This window comes from Anoplopoma fimbria, chromosome 20 (genome assembly GCF_027596085.1).
Source record: "Anoplopoma fimbria isolate UVic2021 breed Golden Eagle Sablefish chromosome 20, Afim_UVic_2022, whole genome shotgun sequence".
In the NCBI taxonomy this organism is placed as follows: Eukaryota; Metazoa; Chordata; class Actinopteri; order Perciformes; family Anoplopomatidae; genus Anoplopoma; species Anoplopoma fimbria.
Window position 1 is genome coordinate 25,488,220 of NC_072468.1, and position 25,407 is coordinate 25,513,626.

Sequence of the window (25,407 nt, forward strand, 5' to 3'; positions counted from 1 at the left end):
GACATCTGCTGCAGTCAGGTATCTCTAATTACTGACTGGGACTTTAATTGGCTGAACATTACATGTGGATATTACAGTTCCCAACCAAAAAATTATGGCTGGATGTCCCCATTGGTCTAAAATGTCTTTTTTCTCAGTATTCAGTGAGACCTGTTTGTATATAAAGGTGCATTTACATGGTTCTGCAGTGACGATACAAATTAGATCAGTTCATTTTCACAGTTTCCTATTTTGACAACATGTATCTCACAATTCTGAACATGTGGGCGTTGCTCAATCCAATCAGTCGCTGCATCTGCCTAAATCATTTTCTTTTTTTTATCATATTAATTTGGACAACTTTGTTATGGCAACAGTAACTTTTACTGGTTGAGTTTGACGCTTGATTTCGCTTCAATTGATCTTTTGCCCTCGTTCTCCTGCTGCTCACTTCTTGTAACAAATTGAATCACTGCGTGGGTTCACTGAAGGGAGGCCTACTGCGATAAACCTCTCAATCTTTGATGTCATTCATCCTGCAGGTTTTTAGGTTCGCTGACCGTGAAGATACAGGAACAAAAAACCTGCAGGATTTCTGGACCACAGGAGCCAGATCTGACAAACAAATCCCTGTCGGATTAGAGACCAGCAGCCGAAACACCTGGCTGGTTTCAAATTATCAAGCGCTCCCTCATACCTCGGGGTCCATCTCCTGCAGCTCATTCTCCAGCTGGTCCAGCTCCGCGGCGCTGAGGCCCTTGAGGATGGCATCCTCGTCGATGTCCCGGGGGTCCGACATGGCTCCTTAGGGTTCTGGCTCACATACACACACACTCTCTCATACACACCGCTGCACACCCCTGGGCGAGAGGGCACTGTGAGAGAAGGGAAGAGAGAGAGAGAGAGAGAGAGGAGGGGGGGATATCAGAGTTTGTTTTTCTCTCGGTGTCTTGTGTCCTCTGCTCATTAGGAGTTTACGCCCTTAGCAACACAATTAGTGTAAATAAAGTTACACGGTAGCACATCAGTGTAGCAGAACATATTTTTACACTTCTCGGCCGGTGGGCTGGTTCTCTCCCTGCACATTTCATCCAGCAGCGAATCTAGTTCGGTTCGGAAAGTGCAAGCTGTTCACGGCACCGACCCCATGTCAGCTTCACAGCGGCCCTCGCCTCACATAGCCGGACCTGTGATTACTGCAGAAATATTCTACCCGGGAATGAATGCTGGTTGTAACCTTTCCAACTGAAGACCAAAGCCAGATGTTTGCAATGTTAGTGGGTCTTTGTCCAGGTGGAAAGGGATCCGATCTATTGCTGGATGGTTGTGAGTCGAGGACATTTCAGCTCATGGATGGCACCTTGACCCTTAGGACACCAGGGCGCCCCCTAGGTTTTCAAACTATTTGACAAAATTAGAAATCCCTATGTCCTTATTTCACCTGGGGACTCCCCCCCCTTAAGTACCACCGTCCTTGCCAAACAGTGTCATGATCTCCATTGAGCTTATCAACTGCCTTGTTCAGACAGCTTCAATAATGTGGTGATGATAATAATAGATGCATTTCCAATAACAAATCTGCAGTTCTCAGGAGGGCAGAGGCTGCATAAATATGCTGCAGCGGGCTCCCAGCACACACGCCGACATAAGCTTCATTCTCACCTTAAAAAAAACACATGAGATGTGAACAACCACCCACTGATGTTTGAAAGACGAAGAGGTAGAGCGAGGCAGAGAAGGGAAGAAAGTGAAAAAGAGAGAGAGTGCAAAGTCTTTGTAACTCTAAACCCTTAGCTCACCACACAGAGACTAAGAATAGCAGATTGGAGAGGGTGGAAAGTGCAATCCCTTATTTATCATTGACGGACACTCGCCCATACAGTAGTGGACACACCCGAAACATATCAGCACCCAGCGATGAAAAAAAACACCCAACAACAAACGGTGTCTGATAAAGCAAAGAGCAGCAGATTCAAACTACACAGAGGAGCCCTCAAACTAGGGAATACAATTCCTCAATAATGGCTCTAGGTCAAATTATGAGTAATGCAGCTATCAGGTTTGTGAGGTCCAATGTTTTCATTTTCGCTCCAAATTTCATCCAAACTTGGCCAGAGAAGAAAACCCATCGCAGCTCAGGTCACAGAACGTGGTGTGATTCAGCCAGCCCGCTTGTATAATGTCAGGGGCCAATCATGTCTGTGATGGCAACGGGAGTTCATGTATTTTACAGCAAGTAAACAGTCACATTTATGCTCAGGGATTCATTTAAGGGATATTTAGTGAAATAGGCAATTATCAACTTGTACTTTTACTAGAAGAAATGATATCCATACAACTTTTTCCAGCTACATAAAGGTCTTTTACCCTCCAAAACAGAACAAAATGTGCCAAAAATGACAAGAAATTGTAATAAACTGCTACTAAATACTGTAATGTTTAAGTCAAACTGATTTCACAATTAGTCATCATATTTTTTTGTCAATATGCAACGTGTTGGTAAGCAAAGTTGCCACCCGAGACGTCTGTTACTCAGCGGATCATTTTCTTTTTAGGTAAAGCTAGAATAGACATTAATTAAGACAATAGGTCCTTTAAGTTGTCAAAAAAATTGCCAAATCCACAGTTAATATCATATAGCTCGAAGGCAGAGTTAAAGAAATCGCACTCGCAGGCTCCAACCCTGTATCCAGCTCTCTTTATCCATCCATGGTTTCCTTGACAACAGTACAGAATCTCGGTCGCCATGGGAATAGAACTATTGGCTCCAATGGCACACAAACTATGTGACCATAACCTTGTTCTTCTCAAGGTAAGGCCTGTTTGTTTGGAGTCAGTTATCAGATTACACTTCATTAGAGAGGAGACACACTCACATAGGATACACACTTCTTGTGACTGGAGATGGACACCATATGGCTGATGAAACAATACCTGCTACAGAATCAAAGAATGATAACTTGGTATGTGTGTTAGCGAATGTTTCAGATCTTCTCCTTGGACAAGACCTCTGAAATTCTATCTCTCTTTTTCCTCGCCGAGGCTGTGTGGCTCTAATGCGTAAAGCCAACGACACAAACACCGGATTGTAGAGGAAGATGGAGGAGATTTAAAAAGGATGAGGGGAAGGAGGCTGCAGCTCTAAGGACCAGGTGGAGGATAACTCTACCTGGTCTGGGATTAAACGTTTTATAAGCCTCCAAGTCTAAACACACCTGTAACAGCAATATTTAAATATCACAAATGTGACAAAAATGTAAAATGTATTGATTATGGGATGCACGTTTTGCTATTTGCTGTCTCTATTTTTTTATACATTAAAAAATTGTTTCAACTGATGACAACCAAAAGGCCATAACATTGGGCAACCCTCACTGTCGGGCCCAGGCGGCAACCTACAGTTCTGCCGAGTGAAGCCAATGCGGACATGACTTCAACTTGCATTCTCTCTACTGTCCATCAGGGGGCGACTCCTCTGGTTGTATAGAAGTCTATGAGAAAATGACTCTACTTCTCTCTTGATTTATTCCCTCAGTAAACATTGTAAACATGAGTTTATGGTCTCAATCTCTAGTTTCAAGTCTTCTTCAATACAGCATGATGTTCATTTAGTAAATGATGCTCCATTTAGAGTCAAACAGACCATAAAGCAGGGGATGCTTTAGGGCGGACCAGAACCAGATACGGCGTCTCTGCATTATTCCTCATCTTTCCAAATATGGTCACTTCTGTTTTAAAAATGTACATGGCAATGGCCGTATTCCAAGATGGCGACAGCGAAATCGCCGAACTTGAGGCTTCACAACGGCAGACCACAAATCAACGGGTGACGTCATGATGACTACGTCCACTTCTTATATACAACCTATGTTTGGGCCCCACTAGTATGATCTTTGTAGCAAGTAGTGAGGTGATGTATAGCCAAAAGTTTCAGTTTTGAAACTTTAAGTATCTTCACTTGGGGAAATTGTCATTAAAGACATCACTCTTTCTCAATGCATTAAATACATCAGTCAGATATTAATAGTATGTTGTATATTGCAGTAAAGCATCAAATGATGCAAGTTAAATTAAAACTCTGTGTGGTTGTTTAACATGCTACAATTTCCAAGTTGTCCCTATTTGATTAATTTACGCAACTTTTGTTTTAATTGGTCTATTCAGCTTTATGTAAATCCATTTTCAGCTCGTATCTAACATCTAAGACACTTTGACATGAAAACATTGCAAATTTGTAATTCATCCATTAACTTTTCCCAATCCTTGTTGTTACAGTCACTTATTGGCTTTATTGCTGTATTTGACGTAGAGAGCCGTCTGTGACTTAAGAAGTGAATATGACCCAGTGCCATCCAAACGAGGCTCATGTGATTTGCCGGCAGTCAAGCCTTTGAGCCGTGCTTATTGTTGAGTTAAATGCATGGCTGTTTTTCTGACACTTGAGCTAAGTGTGAGGGCTCAGACCACTGCGTGCCAGCAGCCTGCCAGTCAAGGAACCGAAGATCTAAATACTTTGACATTTACAGTTTTAGAAAGAGATCATTGGTTTGGGGGGGAGGTCTTATAACGGTACATTTCCTCTTCTCGCATGGTATAGGGAACTACAAATCCAGATTACATAGTATCACTGAATGTATTAGTTAATTATCATAAAATAGTTAAGATATCAAAAAAACTGCACGGACTTTGGCAGATAATAGACAATACCCCTGTGGTGCGCGGACAAACAGCCAGGCCCACCATTGTGTTTTCATTTGTTTTGACATTTAATTTGGCACGTTCCACATGCCAGGAGGTCTCCGACCGCACTGGAAACAGGCTGGACTTTGAATGTGCATCTGTCACCAGCAGTCCCAGCAGGATTTCTATATGAACCACAACAAACTGGGAGCAGTGGCCGTCACCTGCCGCTGCCAGCTGGCTCCGGACGTTTCTTTTTCCAGGATTTAAATCTCAACCATCTCCTGCACCTGCAGATGCCGTCTTTATGAGAGCCCTGACTTTAGCTGTTCTAAATGTTTATCTACATTTTATTGGGGCTGGTTAATGACAGCTGCTCAATATTTAAACCGCATGTGAAAGAGAGCCAGGTCAGATTTTGTGTGACAGAGGTTTAATGTTCCCTACCTCCTTTCCAGCACCTTGGAGTAGACTTTACCAGGAGGCTGAGAAGCACCTGGTAATTGGCACACACTCTGGTCCCCCTTTTTGAACAGGGGAACCACCACCCCGGTTTGCCACTCCTTTGGCAACTGTTGAAGTGTCAACCATGACAGCCCCTCAACACCCAGTAATTTCTGCTGCACACACGGAGATGTTTCTCTGGTCTGTGAACTCCAGAAAAAGCTCACAGAGTCACTGTTTACCCTGACATGTGACTCTTTTTAGCAAGTCAGAGCAGAATTTGTCATCGTTAGCTCAACAGTAAAATCATTTTAGCTTCCTCCTGAGATAAATGTCATAATTACGGTTATGTGGCACAACGAGGGAACGGAACATTAAACAGGCAACTCAATTTAATGAGAAGCCTTAAATCAGAGAAAATTCAAAAAGCTTATTTCAGTGTGTGTTTAAAACAAAGTTGGGCTTTAGCATTGCAGCAGAATGGAAAAAATCATCCTAATACTAGACCAATTGAGCCTGAATCCTATTAAATGTGTAACTCATCATCCAGTATCTGATTTTGTCTGGCAAACCAAAAACAATGCTAGAACTTAAACTCAAGTATTAATGTTCTATTGAGTATTCAGGGAAATAACGAGGGAATCCTCACTTATAACAGAAGAGGAAATAAAAGATTCAAGAGTCTGAGCTTCACCTCATTCATTAATTTCACCAACTTGGAACTGGATCAAAAACTGATTATAATCAAAGCTCAACTGTGAGTTAAGTGCCTGAATTCTAAAAGTAAAATTGATGCACTTTATGCACAGTAGTGCCTTTAAAAACATCCAACAATGGAACAAAGATGGTAGTGTGGCCTGTACACTACTTTCTGCTAACAATCCAACAGTGTGTTGAATATTATAGATGCAAAATTCCCTGTTGTGCGACACAGACACACAAAATGAATATCAATTTGCTGCTCACAATAGAGTAAACTACTGATTATATAGTAAATCCAGTGTTGAATGAGTGAACTACAGAATAGAGTTTAATTAACCAGAATAACAGAACACACCTGGGCAGACTTGGTTTGCAGGGCGATCAAAGGAGTTGGGCCTTCCTCAGACTGACAGCTCGAAAACAGCTGAACTCAAATTAAACTCTAGCAGCTTGAATGTTTTGTCCCAAAGGTTCTGATAGTAGTGAACGAGAGGTGGAGGATATGTTTATAATTGTAATGCGACTGTACCTCAACAGTGTACGAGGTGAAACTGGGCTCCACCATTCTAAATCACAGCTAACATGTTTCCTCCAACAGGAGCTAAAGCAGCTGCTCCGACTGCCCCGATCATTGCAACCAATTCTGTCCTTCCAACTCCAACCATCTGTTGAGCTTTGCGCATGGGCACTTTGGGCACGGCAGTTAAAGTATCCAGAGATTTCACGGCTGGTGCTTCTGTCTGAATCTGTACATGTTCATGGAGTCATTTGAAGAGCACACTGTCTGTGGGAAAAAAGGCACTTATTTAGGTGATACGTGCAGTAAAAACCCTGATTCACTGCATGTGAGCTTGTTTCCTTTCTTATTGTCCTCTTGCATTAAGGGGCCCCAGTAACTCAAAGGCAGCAGTGAGTTACTATGTGTTTTATAAGTCAAAGACCATTACAAGGGTTTGGATTTCACAGTGACAAAGGTTGTACACTCATAAATGCTCCAGAATGATTTACACTCGGCTTCTGTGCCAGGGCGTTTGTTTTTACTGGAGCAGAATATAAACTTTGAGGTCATCTCTCTCAGTTTCCCTGATCTTTGTTAGGTAGAGGACTACTTTTTGTGTAATTGTATCAAAAGTTTTATTTATTTATTTTATTATTCATTAAATGATGCAAGTTGCCCTTCTGCCACCGACCACTCAGGAGATTTGTCACCATCCGCGGGTCGTCTTCTCCACGTCTTACCGCCCAAGTGTAACATTCCAAATCTGCCCTCAGCTTAATTTTAGCTTCACAAGTCAGCTACTTCCAGCCGTGTGAATCCTCCCCGGCTTGGGTTGCTCCTTGAGACTGTATATCGAAGCACCATTTTTAGGCCCAGAGAACATCTCGGATGCATAGGTTTTGCTCCAAAAGGGAAGTCTGAAAAGTGTCGTTCAGTATTTTTTGGAACAAGGTCAGCCAATTTGGAACTGATGCAGAAAACTGACTCAGATATTGAAAATAATTGAATAAATTGGAGCTGTTTCACAAGCTGTTTGGTGGCGTATGTCATTAAAAAAACCCACTGTAACTCAGTTGACTCTGCAGAAAAGGTCGCACCTTTACAACTTCATCGTCCACCACAATGAAGACATCAGTCCCCCAAAAGACAATCTAATCCAGTGACAGATAATCAAATGTCCAACCCTAATGGACCTTAACTGGACGGGTTGTGCAGGCGGAGGGCAAACGTAACCCTCCTTTCCCGGTCTCCAAACTCTGCGACCCACTGAGGCAACATCTCCAAATCCCCTCTGACGAGTTAACGGCACAGCGATGAGCAGAGCGGCTCAACCCGGCCACATGCCACACCGATAGCTTCATTAGAGCGACACTGTTTCAGTTTTCAGCTGACCCTCTGCAGAAGCCACCCATAGAGTGACACAAGTGGAGAGTTTCAGCCTGGAAACATCAACATAAATATAAATCCAGTTTAATAAAATATATATATATATATATATATATATATTGGAGCACAGCAACATTTGATTATGGAACAATTCACCCATGTCCACCATTCATTCTCTAGCTTTGTCCCACTTTGGACACAATAATCCACAGTCTCACACATGAGAGGGTGAACCCCCCACTCTGCCCCCAAACAGGCAACCCGGAGGGGAAGATTAAAGTGGGGACCCCCCTCCCCTCTTTAAAAAAATACACAGAGCAACAGAAGGAAGCAGCCTCACACCTACCTTCACAGAAGCGCAGTGATGAAGCCCCTCGGCAAGGCAGAGCCTGCAGTTAGAAACCAGAGAAAGTTGCTTCTTTTTTTTCTTCTTCTCCCCCCTCCTCCCTCTCTCCCTCTCTCCCTCTCTCTCTCTCTCTCTCTCTCTACTCCCCCTCTCTCTTGAGTGGCTGCTATGCTGAAACAGGCATGCTGACGGACAGCACTTTGAGAAGTCAGCATTTTGTTATTTTGGTTGCTAGAAAGAGAGAAGGGGGGGTCATTTTGAGAAAGAGAGAGGGGGAGAGAAGTGGGGCATGAACTCATGTTCATCAGTCATCCAATTAAAACTGAGTGCAGTCAGACAGAAAGAGAAGGGCTGACATCTAGTGGTTTGAGTCGAGTTGTACTTTGGACCTCCGTTTCTTTCTATCTGTAGATATTTTACACTATGTATTTTCATACATCATACTTCGTTACTGTTTTATTGTATAATCTTATGATGAAAACGTGCATTTTTCTGCATGGATTGTGCGATAGAAACCACGTTTACTACTATTTCTGCTTCTGATACTCGTATGTAATGCCAACAGAGGCCTGCTTATTTTCCTCAACTTATGGACAAAACAATGTCACTCTGTACATCCATGAAATCTTACAGGCAAAAGTATTGAACTTGTATCTTAACTTGATATTTTAAACAAGTCATGTCCTGTATTAGCAGGAATTAACTAGCAACTGTTTCGCCCTTTAGCATTAACCTATATGTATGTTCATACCGCCCATTTCACAGTGTGGTTCATTCTCAGTGTGAGAAAGCAGCGTTTTTCCACAAGCCACTTTACCAAAGTCACTAAACATTACGTTTGGGTAGCCATGTTTGCCCAAATGTTCCTCATTCTCCTCTGAATGATGCAGGGGAATAAAAGTGTCTTCACTGACAAGCTGGCAGTTAGCTTTAGCCATTTCTGTCTCAAGAACCTCGCACGTTAAATCTGATAATTCTCAACAGAGGTTTGGTTCATAACAATATGCCACGATTGGTGAGTACTGATGTGTTTAATCTTTCTAACAAACTTTCTTAGCTAGGAGCAAATGACGACATAAGTTAAATAGCCAATCAAATTAAAGCAGAGGAAACAGCCAATCAGCTGTGTGCATGCTCATTATTATTTTCCCACACTGGCAGCACTTGACATTGTTACCATGGAGCTATCCCAACAAAGTGACAACCCAAATCAATTTATACACAATTTAAATAAAGCACTATTGTATTCAGCCTATGACCTATACTTGTAGCATATTTTTTAATTAATCCACATTTATATTTATTTCTAAATGATTGTGTGGCAGGTATTTTATTATTTTTTTCTCTTTCATTTCTCATCTCTTTTATCCCTCACTTATTTTCTGATTATTAGGCAGTGTGTAGCTAAGTAGTAAACCTTTATCATATAATAGTAACACCATTATTTAAAGTCATTCCCTTGTTTGTCATTTAAGAAATAGCAGGTAAGGAATTCCCCTCCAGAGGGAAAATGAATGACTAGCTTACCTCAGCAAACTTCCTCTGTAATTCACCTGTTTTCCCTGAACAACCCGTTTGATTACTGCACTAAGAGAGGATCTTTTTTCCCTTACCTCAACTTAAATTTCCAGGAACCATGATCTTAAATTAAATCATTTTCCTGCACTTTCTACACGCTTTTAGAACCAGACTGCACACATCTACACGCCTCTAGATGGCAGCAGACAGACACTAACCACTAACACTGCAGCTCTGATGTTCTTATGAAATCATTGCCATCAAACAGGCAACCCTGTGTTTATGACTGTACAAAGCCCTCCAGTGTTTGGCACTCTGGCTATAAACGAGCCGAAGGGCTGCATGAGAAAAACAAGACTTGCAACGAGCAATAGTGAGCTCATTATTGAGGGGATAAATGTATCATTTTGTTAGGAAAAAAGAAAAACATTATCGTGTGGTTCATTCCGAAAGCGATACTGGGAAACCTTCTTTTGATTCTACTCAACAGAATCATTTCAATGTGCTATTTATATAATACTGAAAGATGTCTATTCAAGATGATTTCGCAACTGAAGCCTTAACACAAAAAAAGCCATTCATCTCTTTGATCCCTGACAGATGTTTCACATACTGCACACCTGAGTGTGTATGCCACCTGGCTGCATTCTGTTCCCATTATAACCCTCACCATAGAGAAGCCAACAACAAACAGAGTGCCTTCAGCATTCATTCGTTTTTCATTTTCCCAGCAGTGTCCGCATAATCCGATACGAGTGTGAATAAAAAAGCACCTGGGTTCTCACACCGTTTGTACTTTTCTATTCTGTCATTTAAGCACTTTCTTCATGTGTTCAGTGTTTCTGTTCTTGCAAGTCTGCACATTCCTCTGCACGCCCTGATGTGATCTATTGCACCTGCGGCCTTTGCATATAACTGATTTTCTTAAAGGGTTGGTTCACCCATTTTGCAAGTTGAGGAAAAGCATGACATGGAAAAACAAACGCAAGATGCTTCCAAGACACAAAGGTCAAAAAAAATAAAGTGGATCGTATGCTACGGTATATATTCGCACTTATCCCATGGATAGTTTCAGTTATACCCGCTAAGGCTTTGATATATGTATCTCTGAGACTTTTGCCTCTGAACCAGTGCAATCGTGATGAAATATGAGCTTTGAATATTGCGAAATTATCATAAGTAAAGTTTCTTTCTAAAATAATTGTCCTGGGTTATTCTGGATAACCCAAAAACCTCAGTCTGGGCATTTATATATATATAAATAGTCCTTTAGAAAAACTGTAAACAGTGATGTGTTGGGATTTTTCCACAGACACAAAAATGTTAGATTTTGTAATTTTCCAAGCTTTCGGCACCACAAATTAACTTCTGTTCAGGTCAGATGTGTTGGTTCGAAGGCAGAAGTTTGCGAGGGAATATTTTGGAACTAAAATATAGACTCTGCATTTCTGTTAAAGAAAAATACTGTTTGTGTGCTGACATTTTTAGCTCTAGAGTTTTGCAAACCTAAGCTGCTGCATTTTCTTTGGAACCTTGGCTACATTTCAAAACAAAGCATAAGTTTAAAACAATGCATGGTATGCAAAGACGAACAAAACCATATTCTCTGAGGCGAGGGAGTTAAATCGTTTCCAAATATTTAGTGAGATCGACAATCAACCCTGAAGTGTTTACACACCAATGAAGTCAATAAAACATTGTCTAATAGGGATGTTATTGGAGTGATATTGTTATGAAATATGTTATTTCCCCTCAAGTCAGATTCCTCCTACTCTCACTTTGAGTTTGACTCAAAATCTGACAGATCCAGAGTTTCATGTTTGTTCACTGGTTCATAATTAGTCAGATAAGTCCGTTTTTTGAGATTGTGTGTGTGTGTGTGTGTGTGTGTGCGTGTGTGTGTGTGTGTGTTGTGTGTGTTGTGCGTAGGTGTTTCCAGTTAAATGACTCAGTCACCAGTTGGGAGGGGGAAGTGTGAGCCACTAAATTGATATGTGAGACAGAACAAGTGAGTAAGATCGAGAGAGCGAGAAAAAGACCGAGACCGAGAGAGAGAGACAGAGGAACAAACATACAAACATAAGGTCAGGACAGCCCTTCAACTAGACGATCCAGATTAGTAAAAAAGAAACCATCGGGCACCAACTAGAAAGACTGAAAGGGAACTTCAAAGCTCTTTGACACATAGACAAAACTGATGATCTGATCAAACAGAAACTGAAAAACCACATTAAATGAAAACACTCTGCATAATCAGCAAACATCTGGAAGTTATGACTGGTCAACACAGACAAATGTTAAAAAAAAACAGGCTGTGTCAGTTCTGCTGAGACAGAGACACACTTCCTGCTGCACTGCAGGGGCCCAAAGTGTCAGGGGCCCCTGCAGTGCAGCAGGAATGTCACTCAAAATGTCACTCAAAGGGAGACATACCAACCAAGAGGAGACTCAAAATGACAACAGAGATGCTACATTACATTACAGTCATTTAGCAGACGCTTTTATCCAAAGCGACTTACAGTCAGTAGTATATTACATATCATTCACCCATTCACACACTGATGACAGGCTACCATCAAGGTGCCACCATCAGACTCTAACTAACATTCATCATCCAGTCCACACCGATGGCAAGCCTTCAGGAGCAACTTGGGGTTAAGTGTCTTGCCCAAGGACACATCGACTGCCGAAGCCGGGTATCGAACCACCGATCCTCTGAATGGAGAACTACCTTGCTCTCCACTACGCCACAGCCGCTACAATAACACACAAAAAGACTACAAAAGACCAAAACAACTACAAAGAGACAGATAGACTGACAAAGACAATGAAAATAGACAAAATAAAATGATGAAGATAGAGATACAAATCAACTACAAAGAGACTCATAATGACTACAAAACAAACATAGAATTAATGCTAAGAGACTCATAATGACTACATAACAGCTGCAAAGACACACAGAGGGATTTTTGCAAAGACTATATGAGAGGGATCAAAACAACCACAAAGAGACACTCAATCACCACAACAAGACCAAATTAACTGCAAAGAATCACAGAGACTCATAACAACTACAAAAAGGTCAAACAAATGACAAAGAACACAACTATGAGTCTGTGTGTCTTGTTCCAGGTGGTGAGGCCTTCAGCATGTCTGTGCCCATGCCAGCAGCTTATAGAAAAGATACCTTGACCCAGTTTTTCTTTTCCAAAATGACAACTCAAACAGCAGGAGATTGGCAGACTCTCAGAGCAAAACGACATTCAATATTTACTTGAGAAGAAAATATGTCAGAGCAAGTCACAGCCTGAAGGGAAGAAACAACTCTGCAATAAGAGCATTACAAAACAGACTCAGTTTGTCACCATTACGTTCAGTTGTTAAAGGGACAGTTCAATATTTAAATATAATGTTATACGCTATTTTTTTTGCCAAGAGTTAGATGGGAAGATACTACTTAATCTGCACAGTAAATACAAGCATCTGTTAGCTTAGCTTAGCACAAAGACAAAGGGGGGAAACAGCAATACAATGGTTCAAACTTTATCTGATCTGATCATATTTATTCTTTTATTTATATATTTATTCTGTATGATTTTTATGCATGGTGTTGTTGTATTGTATTGTGTATGTATTGTATAAAGAGTATAGTGTGAAAACCACTCTTTGTAAACTAAAAGTGACTTTATTTACTTTATGTAGCACCTTTTTAGAGTTGAGGTCACAAAATGCTTCAGAATCAGAATCAGAGTCAGAATCAGCTTTATTGGCCATGTATGCGTATGAATACAAGGAATTTGACTCTGGTTTCTTACGCCCACTAATACAAAGAAACAGACAAATAAAAACCAAAAAATACAAGGAGATCCAAGAGGAACAAATGGTAGACATTTAACTATTATGTACAACATGTAAATAAAAATGCAGAAGTATATACATTAACACAAAAACACAAAAAACATGAAAATGAAATATAGATACAGTCACAATAAAAGACAAAAGCAAGTCATACTATAACTGTGTTTTCTGCTCATGAAAATAAAGCTAATTTGAATGTGACTAATGAGGCGGGGTTCCACCGCTTCAACAGGAAGTCTTCGGGGTTCACCCCTCATATTCAAACACGAAAGAAACCTCTGGGGACAAAAAATCCAAAGCAACAACAAGGAGTCTTTTTGTCTGATAAATTATCACAATTCCCTCCTTCGGCTCCTCTCTCACACATCCGCATGTTTCCCCTCACAGACACCTTCAGACTACCTGCTTCCTCATTCACAGAAAAGAGGAAATACATAGATGGAATTCCTGTAAAAGTCGTCGTTGAGGGGGCCCCTAGAGGGGGCAAATGAGGCAGTTTTTCCTCCAGTGACATTTCCAAAACCAGCAGACAAAAGGTCTTTGTCTCAGAGAGAATGCAGACCGTTCTCCTGCTTCTCCTTTGTGTGTGTGTGTGTGTGTGTGTGTGTGTGTGTGTGTGTGTGTGTGTGTGTGTGTGTGTGTGTGTGTGTGTGTGTGTGTGTGTGTGTGTGTGTGTGTGTGTGCTACGTGTGCTACATGATCACAGCAGGACTACTTTAAGCCATGTTGACAGCAAACACAGAGCTCTCCTTTGCTGACTTCACTCTGTGTTTACGATGTTCCCAGTTGGGAACCTTTTATCCCTCATGGCACCGAGACACTGAGTGAATACCAAACACAAACCACATGAGGAACATTCCACTGTGTTGGACTGTGCAAAGACAAATTCAACCACAAATCCGGCCCGAACCCGTCTCACAGAGCAGTGTATGCTCTGTGGTTCAGTCTCACAAGGTGTTGGCCCTCGGCCTGTGCGCCAACGAACACAAACTTAAAAGTAATTATTCATACTCGTGTTGTTGAGGAAGTGTTGTGCTTATACCACAATTAAATGGTGATTTAATATCATTTTTGTACAGAGAGGAGTGGCGCTGTTGTTTAGTCCACTTGTTTTGCATATCAGGTTATAAGCAATTAGATGGTCAAATTCCGCAAAGTTAAACTTGATTGCAGCATGGGTTAGTGCATGATGAGGTAAAGGGCAAATACAAAACGTACCTGAAAGTCCTGAATTTAAGTTATAGTGATAGAAGAGGGCCTTTTACTTAAAGTTGCTATACTGTAATAAAACAAAAGGTAATATTAGCTAAAATAATTATGTGTAATGTGAAAGAAGTTGGCTAATAATGAGGATTATCGCTCAGCTCCACAAAGCTTTTTAGCATCTTTTAGCTCGTTGTTGTGTGTCCTTTTTTGCAGAGTGAGGCCGATGCAGAACCCTGCATTCTCTCTACTGTCCATCAGGGGGCGACTCCTCTGGTTGTATAGAAGTCTATGAGAAAATGACTCTACTTCTCTCTTGATTTATTCCCTCAGTAAACATTGTAAACATGAGTTTATGGTCTCAATCTCTAGTTTCAAGTCTTCTTCAATACAGCATGATGTTCATTTAGTAAATGATGCTCCATTTAGAGTCAAACAGACCATAAAGCAGGGAATGCTTTAGGGCGGGGCTTACTTTGATTGACAGGTCGCAGTCGCAACCAGAGCTGTATTCGCCATCACGACATCACTCCTCAGAATTCAAAATAAGGTAACTTTATGTTCATCGGTTTCAAAAAAGGTCAGTTTCACGGTCTGAAACAGTGTTTTATGGGAAAAAGCTCTAAAGGCACCAAAGCTAGCAATTAGCTAGTAAACATAGTGGAGCAGCTAGCAGCTAAAGAGCTAGGTATTTACCTTTGGAGTTAGTGGAAAGGAAATCCTAACCCGAGGATATTTAGAGGTTTTGGATTATGCTCTCGAATACAAAATATAGTCAATTGGAAGGCCCTGGACAACTTCATGGTACTTGAAGCAGGTGCACTTCATGTTGACAATATTTTTAAGTTGATGCCACAAATGACCTCTTGTGTTCACAAAATCAATGAAACGTGAACAGAGAAAAATGTCAATATTGGTCTTACATTCATCACGAGGACACGGACATGACTACAGATGAATGCTAGCGTTGCACTGTTGTCTTTTGGTTGTGTAATTAAGCCACTGTTTGCCAACATGTTCACCATTTTCACTTTATGTTTACAGCATGAAGTACTCCCCAAGTGGTCGCAACAAATGTACTTATAAAGGTTTAAGTAAAAGTAGCAAAACCACGACGTAAAAAAGTGCTCAATGGCCCTTCGCTAAGCCCCGCCCCCCACTGCTATTCTGTCTAAATGTCAGAGCCCACACTGTCACTAACTGCACCCCCTGAATAATTATTATCATATTTTGTGAAAAGGCTTTTTCAGAGATAAGCAGACAGAAGGTTCTACAATATGTGTTTGCAAGTTAAAAAGATAAACATAGAAGCTACAGATCATGTTTTTTGAAACCACATCACCGTGTTTGGTCTTCCATGAAATTAAGGAACAACACTGTTCCTGTTAAACAGGTGGGTCATTATTCACTGTTACCATCATTAAAATACATTCAGTAGGTAAATAATGCTAGTTACTGTTGTGCTAACATACCCTGCTAATGTTAGCTCCACTAGTTTTCATATAGAAAGGTTTTAGAAATGTACATATCTCCGGTTAACGAGTATCTCTATGACACAACGTTTAAACATAACTAGCTACAACAAATCCACGAATCCAGCTTGAAAAGTAATAAAATCTGAAACGATTGCATGACAGTCGGCGGAGCAGAGCTTTATAGTTGTCGGACCATGGTCGGAGCTGGCTGATGCAAAGCTGTGATTGGCCGGTCTGCGTTTAAGGGGCGGGACTAAACAAAAGGGTCAAGTAAAAGTCCTGCATGCAACTTTACACTGAGGTCAAATCTGCAAATTAAAGTTCTCATTATGCAAAATGAACCTTTTGAGATTGTTACATCATTGGCATTTTGATGCTGATGGATTACGAGAAGTTATCGAACATGTAACCACCATTTAAATATTGTAGTTGCTAAAGGTGGAGTTGATCGCTGTTCTCAAATCCTTCGCTCTTTGGACTGTTTGCCTTAGCTCTCTTTATTACACGCCTTGCCCGATAGGTTAGACATCTTTACTAACTAATCTACAAAGACATGCTGAGCATTTCCTCAAAAATGTATTATCACAAAAAAGGCTGACGATGGCAGTTTGAATTCCCGGAACTTCTATATAAGGAAGCAAGCCAACTCACTCTGACTGTAGTACAAGCAAATAAACCTTATCTCTTTACGTGAACACCTTCTTTATGATAAGACAGTACAAAGGACCTTTAAGGACACATTTTGATAAGTGTGTTATGATTTTATAGATGCATTTTAGGTATCAAATTCTCAATATTTCAATATATTCATTGTGCTTTTGACGTTCATATTTCTTGAATTTTGACAGATGTTATATTATCAATTCTACGCCTATTTTTTATGATCTTTCATGACATTATGGATTGATCAATTGTCACTGCATACATATTGGAAAAAACACACAATAAATGGCAGACTGTCTGAGTATAAATACAGTTATATGTAAATCTTAATCTGCAAAGTAGTTACTAACTAAGGTACATGTTTAGAAGATGAATAGAGCAATGACTTTCAATCTGTTCTAGTTACACCCAGAGTCAGAGTTAGGTGTGGTGGAATGTGGACAGCATGTACCATGACTTTGAGGTGTGGCAGTCTTGACCAATTAGGTTTCAACTTATGCAATCAGGATGTTCTGTATCCGTTAATGGATGACCAATTATATGAACGAATTGTTGGAGGAAGATGGCGGTCCATTATGAGCCTCAAGAGCACAATAAAAATAGGACATCTTGAAAATTCAGATGCAAAGTTGAGAAGATGATAATGTTGTTCTTCCATCTTTGATAAACAGTATTTTTTGGTGGAGGATCCATTTTAAATGTCAGTGGGCAAAGCCATGAAATTGAAAACAATGACTGTAAACCAGCAGGAGAACAGATAAACAGGAGCTTCCAGACATTTGGTGATGGGAAAGAAATGTCTTGCATTACTCAAGCAGCCGTCAACACATTAGTCGTCCCTCTGGTGAGGGTGTGAGCCTCACAAGTAAAGGTGATAAGTATCAGGGAAGAACATGTTGAGGCAATGTTCTTGGTGTTTCACTATGTTGCCCTCCTCATTATGTGTTTTACTGCATTACTGAGGAGCCTGAGTGATGAGTAAAGGCTTACTGTGGTGCATGATGTCACCTTGGTAAAGCAACAAGGTTGTTCATCATGAAATGTGGTCTTAATTATGAGATGTAAAAGTATACCTAATGTGGAGTTTCATTCCAAGATGAGATATCCACCATACAGAAAACAACAGGTTGCTTAATTGTCTCTCAGGTCTCCAATTAGAATTGGTTTTCCTTTCATTTTTGATTAAAATCCACAGCAAATGATACAGTCAGGACATATAAACTTTTTTTGAATCGGAAATATGTTTCACAAACAGTGGTGTCCTGGGTGATGGTCCTGTGTTTGACCCAGGTGGCAACCGTTGCCAAGTGAACCTGACGAGTGAACTCAATGTGGAATTGTCTTACACTTGCATTCTCTCTACTGACCAGCAGGGGGCGACTCTATGGAAGTCTATGAGAAAGTGACCCTACTTCTCACTTCATTTATTATCTCAGTAAACATTGTAAACATATGGCATCTCTACGTCACTCCTCCTCAGTCCAAATATGGTTCACTGGTTGCAAAAACCAAGATGGCGACGCCCAATTCAAGGCTTCAAAACAGCAGTCAACAAACCAATGTGAGACGTAACGATGACTATGTCCACTTCTTATATTCAGTCTTTGGTCTGACCCACCCGCCCTTAGTGGACTATCACGCTTGTTTTACTCATTTTTACATAAAGTCCAAGAATCATGCTCGATATACTTCATCACTTGCTCTGCGTCTCTTCTTCTGACCAGAAAAAAACCATCAACATTTAAGGTATTCATGGTTTGCAGAAGTATACAATGGGAATGCTATTTAAGAAGCAGAAAAAGCTTTCCAATCTTGCTGTAAACCTTACGGGAAGATCCGCCTCTACTCTGCCTCTGATTGGCTCGTTCCTTCCAGGCATTCCAGGCAACGTTAGCCTAGCCATGATGCTAACCAGCGCTAAAAACTAGACAGGTCTGGAAGGAGAGCAACTCATGACAGCTCACTATTTCTTTTCCTATCATTCAAGGGTTACCCAGGTCGAAAAATGTTATATTTTGTAATTTTCACAATTTTATTTAATCATTAAAACACTTCGGATAATTTTTGAGGCTAGAAAACAATTGTTTACAGAGTTGAAAAGACATAACTGTTAACAATCCATGCCTTTTTAGTGGAACACATTATACTGCAATAAGTTAAATATAACTTCATGGTGAAACACAGCTAGAACAATAGCTTCCTCCATTTGGAGCTCTCTGGTTCTCGTTGTCTCAAAGGTCAACACTGTTCTGTTTGTTATTGGTCACCAGCACACATTTAGGTGTGAAAGTTCACCAAAGTTATAACACAAAATATTCACAATGACTTCATTAAATGAATTGATTTTGCTGTTTCAAAATGTTGCTGTGAACATGCCATAGTGCTGTTTCTCAGAATGGTGGAACCAGTCGGACGCAACAGGGAACTGTTTCAAATGTAATGACACCAATGCTCAGACTTTAATGGATTACCAGCATAAAGCATGTTTACCGACCCAGCTGGTTTTTGATGTTTTACACCAAACAAAGGTGGAATTGTCATCTCACCTTTAGCACAGACATCTGCTGAGAACGGCTATCCTCACTTTTGAAAAATATCCTCACTTTTGAAAAATATCTCTTTTTTAAAATATCCTCATTTTGAAAAATATCTCACTTTTGAAAAATATCACTTTTTGAAAAATATTTTGAAAAATATCCTCACTTTTAAAAATATACACTTTTGAAAATAAAATATCTCACTTTTGAAAAATATCCTCACTTTTAAAAAAATATCTCACTTTTGAAAAATATCCTCACTTTTTTGAAAAATATCCTCACTTTTGAAAAATATCCTCACTTTTGAAAAATATCCTCACTTTTGAAAAAATATCCTCACTTTTGAAAAATATCTCACTTTTGAAAAATATCTCAATTTTGAAAAAATATCCTCACTTTTGAAAAATATCCTCACTTTTGAAAAAATATCCTCATATTTTTGAAAAATATCCTCACTTTTGAAAAATATCCTCACTTTTGAAAAATATCCTCACTTTTGAAAAATATCCTCACTTTTGAAAAATATCCTCACTTTTGAAAAAATATCCTCACTTTTGAAAAATATCCTCACTTTTGAAAAATATCCTCACTTTTTGAAAAATATCCTCACTTTTGAAAAATATCCTCACTTTTTGAAAAATATCGTCAATTTTGTAAAAAATATCCTCACTTTTGAAAAATATCCTCACTTTTGAAAAATATCCTCACTTTTTGAAAAAATATCCTCACTTTTGAAAAATATCCTCACTTTTGAAAAATATCCTCACTTTTGAAAAATATCCTCACTTTTTGAAAAATATCCTTTTGAAAAATACTTTTGAAAAATATCCTCACTTTTTGAAAAAATATCCTCACTTTTGAAAAAAATATCCTCACTTTTGAAAAATATCCTCACTTTTGAAAAAAATATCCTCACTTTTGAAAAATATCCTCACTTTTGAAAAATATCCTCACTTTTTGAAAAATATCCTCACTTTTGAAAAATATCTCACTTTTGAAAAATATCGTCAATTTTGTAAAAAATATCCTCACTTTTGAAAAATATCCTCACTTTTGAAAAATATCCTCACTTTTGAAAAATATCCTCACTTTTGAAAAATATCCTCACTTTTGAAAAAATATCCTCACTTTTGAAAAATATCCTCACTTTTGAAAAATATCCTCACTTTTGAAAAATATCCTCACTTTTGAAAAAAATATCCTCACTTTTGAAAAATATCCTCTTTTTGAAAAATATCCTCACTTTTGAAAAATATCCTCACTTTTGAAAAATATCCTCACTTTTGAAAAATATCCTCACTTTTTGAAAAAAATATCCACTTTTTGAAAAATATCCTCACTTTTGAAAAATATCTCACTTTTTGAAAAATATCCTCACTTTTAAAAAAATATCCTCACTTTTGAAAAATATCCTCACTTTTTGAAAAATATCCTCACTTTGAAAAATATCCTCACTTTTTGAAAAATATCCTCACTTTTTGAAAAAAATATCCTCACACTTTTGAAAAAAATATCCTCACTTTTGAAAAAATATCCTCACTTTTGAAAAATATCCTCCTTTTTGAAAAAATATCTCACTTTTGAAAAAAAAATATCCTCACTTTTGAAAAATATCCTCACTTTTGAAAAATATCCTCACTTTTGAAAAATATCCTCACTTTTAAAAAAATATCTCACTTTTGAAAAATATCCTCACTTTTGAAAAATATCCTCACTTTTGAAAAAATATCCTCACTTTTGAAAAATATCCTCACTTTTGAAAAAATATCCTCACTTTTGAAAAATATCCTCACTTTTGAAAAAATATCTCAATTTTGAAAAATATTTTGAAAAAATCCTCACTTTTTTGAAAAAATATCCTCACTTTTGAAAAAAATATCCTCACTTTTGAAAAATATCCTCACTTTTTGAAAAATATCCTCACTTTTGAAAAATATCCTCACTTTGAAAAAAATATCCTCACTTTTGAAAAATATCCTCTTTTGAAAAAAATATCCTCACTTTTGAAAAATATCCTCACTTTTGAAAAAAATATCACTTTTTGAAAAATATCTCAATTTTGAAAAATATCCTCACTTTTGAAAAATATCCTCACTTTTGAAAAATATCCTCACTTTTGAAAAATATCCTCACTTTTGAAAAAATCGTCAATTTTCAAAAATATCCTCACTTGAAAAATATCCTCACTTTTGAAAAAATCGTCAATTTTGAAAAAAATATCCTCACTTTTGAAAAAAATATCCTCACTTTTTTGAAAAAAATCCTCACTTTTGAAAAATATCCTCACTTTTGAAAAATATCCTCACTTTTGAAAAATATCCTCACTTTTGAAAAATATCTCACTTTTGAAAAAATTTGAAAAATATCCTCACTTTTGAAAAAATATCCTCACTTTGAAAAAAATATCCTCTTTTTGAAAAATATCCTCACTTTTGAAAAAAAAATATCCTCACTTTTGAAAAATATCTCACTTTTGAAAAATATCCTCACTTTTGAAAAATATCCTCACTTTGGAAAACATCCTCACTTTTGAAAAATATCCTCACTTTTTAAAAATATCCTCGCTTTTGAAAAATATCCTCACTTTTGAAAAATATCCTCACTTTTAAAAAAATATCCTCACTTTTGAAAAATATCCTCACTTTTGAAAAATATCCTCACTTTTGAAAAATATCCTCATTTTTTGAAAAATATCCTCACTTTTGAAAAATATCCTCACTTTTGAAAAATATCCTCACTTTTGAAAAAATATCCTCACTTTTGAAAAAATATCCTGAAAAATTTTGAAAAATATCCTCACTTTTGAAAAATATCCTCACTTTTGAAAAATATCCTCACTTTTGAAAAACTTTTTGAAAAAATATCTCACTTTTTGAAAAATATCCTCACTTTTGAAAAATATCCTCATTTTTTGAAAAATATCCTCACTTTTGAAAAATATCCACTTTTTGAAAAAATATCCTCACTTTTGAAAAATATCCTCACTTTTGAAAAAAATATCCTCACTTTTGAAAAATATCTCACTTTTGAAAAATATCCTCACTTTTGAAAAATATCCTCACTTTTTGAAAAATATCCTCACTTTTTTGAAAAATATCCTCACTTTAAAAAAATATCCTCACTTTTGAAAAATATCCTCACTTTTTGAAAAATATCTCACTTTTGAAAAATATCCTCACTTTGAAAAAATATCCTCACTTTTGAAAAATATCCTCACTTTTGAAAAATATCCTCACTTTTGAAAAATATCCTCACTTTTGAAAAATATCCTCACTTTTGAAAAATATCCTCACTTTTTGAAAAAATATCCTCACTTTTTGAAAAATATCCTCTTTTTGAAAAATATCCTCACTTTTGAAAAATATCCTCACTTTTGAAAAAAATATCCACTTTTTGAAAAAAATATCCTCACTTTTGAAAAAATATCCTCACTTTTGAAAAAAATATCCACACTTTTGAAAAATATCCTCACTTTTGAAAAAAATATATCTCACTTTTGAAAAATATCCTCACTTTTTTGAAAAATATCCTCACTTTTGAAAAAAATATCCTCACTTTTGAAAAATATCCTCACTTTTGAAAAATATCCTCACTTTTGAAAAATATCCTCACTTTTGAAAAATATCCTCACTTTTTGAAAAATATCCTCAATTTTGAAAAAAAATATCCTAAAAATACTTTTGAAAAATATCCTCACTTTTTGAAAAATATCCTCACTTTTAAAAAATATCCTCACTTTTGAAAAAAATATCCTCACTTTTGAAAAATATCCTCACTTTTGAAAAATATCCTCACTTTGAAAAATATCCTCACTTTTGAAAAATATCCTGAAAAACTTTTGAAAAAAAAAAAATATCCTCACTTTTGAAAAATATCTCACTTTTGAAAAATATCCTCACTTTTTGAAAAATATCCTCACTTTTTTTGAAAAAATATCCTCACTTTTGAAAAAATATCCTCACTTTTGAAAAAATATCCTCACTTTTGAAAAAAAATATCCTCACTTTTGAAAAATATCCTCACTTTTGAAAAAAATATCCTCACTTTGAAAAAAATATCCTCACTTTTGAAAAATATCTCACTTTGAAAAAATATCCTCACTTTTGAAAAAATATCCTTTAAAAAAATATCCTCACTTTTGAAAAATATCCTCACTTTTGAAAAATATCCTCACTTTTGAAAAATATCCTCTTTTTGAAAAATATCCTCACTTTTGAAAAATATCCTCACTTTTGAAAAATATCCTCACTTTTTTGAAAAATATCCTCATTTTTGAAAAATATCCTCACTTTTGAAAAATATCCTCACTTTTGAAAAAAATATCCTCATTTTGAAAAAAATATCTCACTTTTGAAAAAAATACTTTTTGAAAAATATCTCACTTTTGAAAAATATCCTCACTTTTGAAAAATATCCTCACTTTTGAAAAATATCCTCACTTTTGAAAAATATCCTCACTTTTGAAAAATATCCTCACTTTTGAAAAATATCCTCACTTTTGAAAAATATCCTTTTGAAAAAAATATCCTCACTTTTTTGAAAAATATCCTCACTTTTGAAAAATATCCTCACTTTTTGAAAAATATCCTCACTTTGAAAAAAATATCCTCACTTTTGAAAAATATCCTCACTTTTGAAAAATATCCTCACTTTTGAAAAATATCCTCACTTTTTGAAAAATATCCTCACTTTTGAAAAATATCCTCACTTTTGAAAAATATCCTCACTTTTGAAAAAATCCTCACTTTTGAAAAATATCCTCACTTTTGAAAAAAATATCTCACTTTTGAAAAAATATCCTCACTTTTGAAAAAATATCCTCACTTTTTGAAAAATATCCTCACTTTTGAAAAATATCCTCACTTTTGAAAAAATATCCTCACTTTTGAAAAATATCTCACTTTTGAAAAATATCCTCACTTTTTGAAAAATATCCTCACTTTTGAAAAATATCCTCACTTTTGAAAAATAAACTTTTGAAAAATATCCTCACTTTTGAAAAATATCCTCACTTTTTGAAAAATATCCTCACTTTTGAAAAATATCCTCACTTTTGAAAAATATCCTCAATTTTTGAAAAATATCCTCACTTTTTGAAAAATATCCTCACTTTTTTGAAAAATATCCTCACTTTTGAAAAATATCCTCACTTTTGAAAAATATCCTCACTTTTTGAAAAATATCCTCACTTTTTGAAAAATATCCTCACTTTTGAAAAAATATCCTCACTTTTTGAAAAATATCCTCATTTTTGAAAAATATTTAAAAAAATATCCTCACTTTTGAAAAATATCCTCACTTTTGAAAAATATCCTCACTTTTGAAAAATATCTCACTTTTGAAAAATATCCTCACTTTTGAAAAATATCCTCACTTTTGAAAAATATCCTCATTTTTTGAAAAATATCCTCAAAAAAATATCCTCACTTTTGAAAAATATCCTCACTTTTGAAAAATATCCTCACTTTGAAAAAAAATATCCTTTTGAAAAATATTTGAAAAATATCCTCACTTTTGAAAAATATCCTCACTTTTGAAAAAATATCCTCACTTTTGAAAAATATCCTCACTTTTTGAAAAATATCCTCACTTTTTAAAAAAATATCTCACTTTTTGAAAAATATCCTCACTTTTGAAAAATATCCTCACTTTTGAAAAATATCCTCACTTTTTGAAAAATATCCTCACTTTTGAAAAATATCCTTGAAAAATTTTTTAAAAAAAATATCCTCACTTTTTTGAAAAATATCCTCACTTTTGAAAAATATCCTCACTTTTGAAAAATATCCTCACTTTTGAAAAATATCCTCACTTTTTGAAAAATATCCTCACTTTTGAAAAAATATCCTCACTTTTAAAAAATATCCTCTTTTTGAAAAATATCCTCACTTTTGAAAAATATCCTCACTTTTGAAAAATATCCTCACTTTTGAAAAAAAAATACTTTTGAAAAATATCTCACTTTTGAAAAATATCCTCACTTTTGAAAAATATCCTCACTTTTGAAAAATATCCTCACTTTTGAAAAAATCCTCACTTTTGAAAAATATCTCACTTTTGAAAAATATCCTCACTTTTGAAAAATATCCTCACTTTTTGAAAAATATCCTCACT

At 36.7% G+C, this 25,407-nt stretch overlaps 1 protein-coding gene across 2 annotated transcripts in view; it reads right to left on the bottom strand.

Moving 5' to 3' along the window:
• Positions 1-8,161, bottom strand: part of tmod4 (tropomodulin 4 (muscle)) — a 179,933-nt gene extending 171,772 nt beyond the window's left edge. For both annotated transcript variants that reach the window (XR_008532158.1, XM_054622442.1), the window contains exons 1-2: positions 8,037-8,161; positions 677-854 (exon numbers count right to left, since the gene is read on the bottom strand). Coding sequence is in view for 1 of the 2 variants with exons in the window: in XM_054622442.1 (XP_054478417.1) it covers positions 677-778 (102 nt within the window). In the remaining variant the exon portion in view is untranslated. The remainder of the gene's footprint in view (positions 1-676; positions 855-8,036) is intronic.
• Between the last annotated feature and the right edge of the window lie 17,246 nt (positions 8,162-25,407).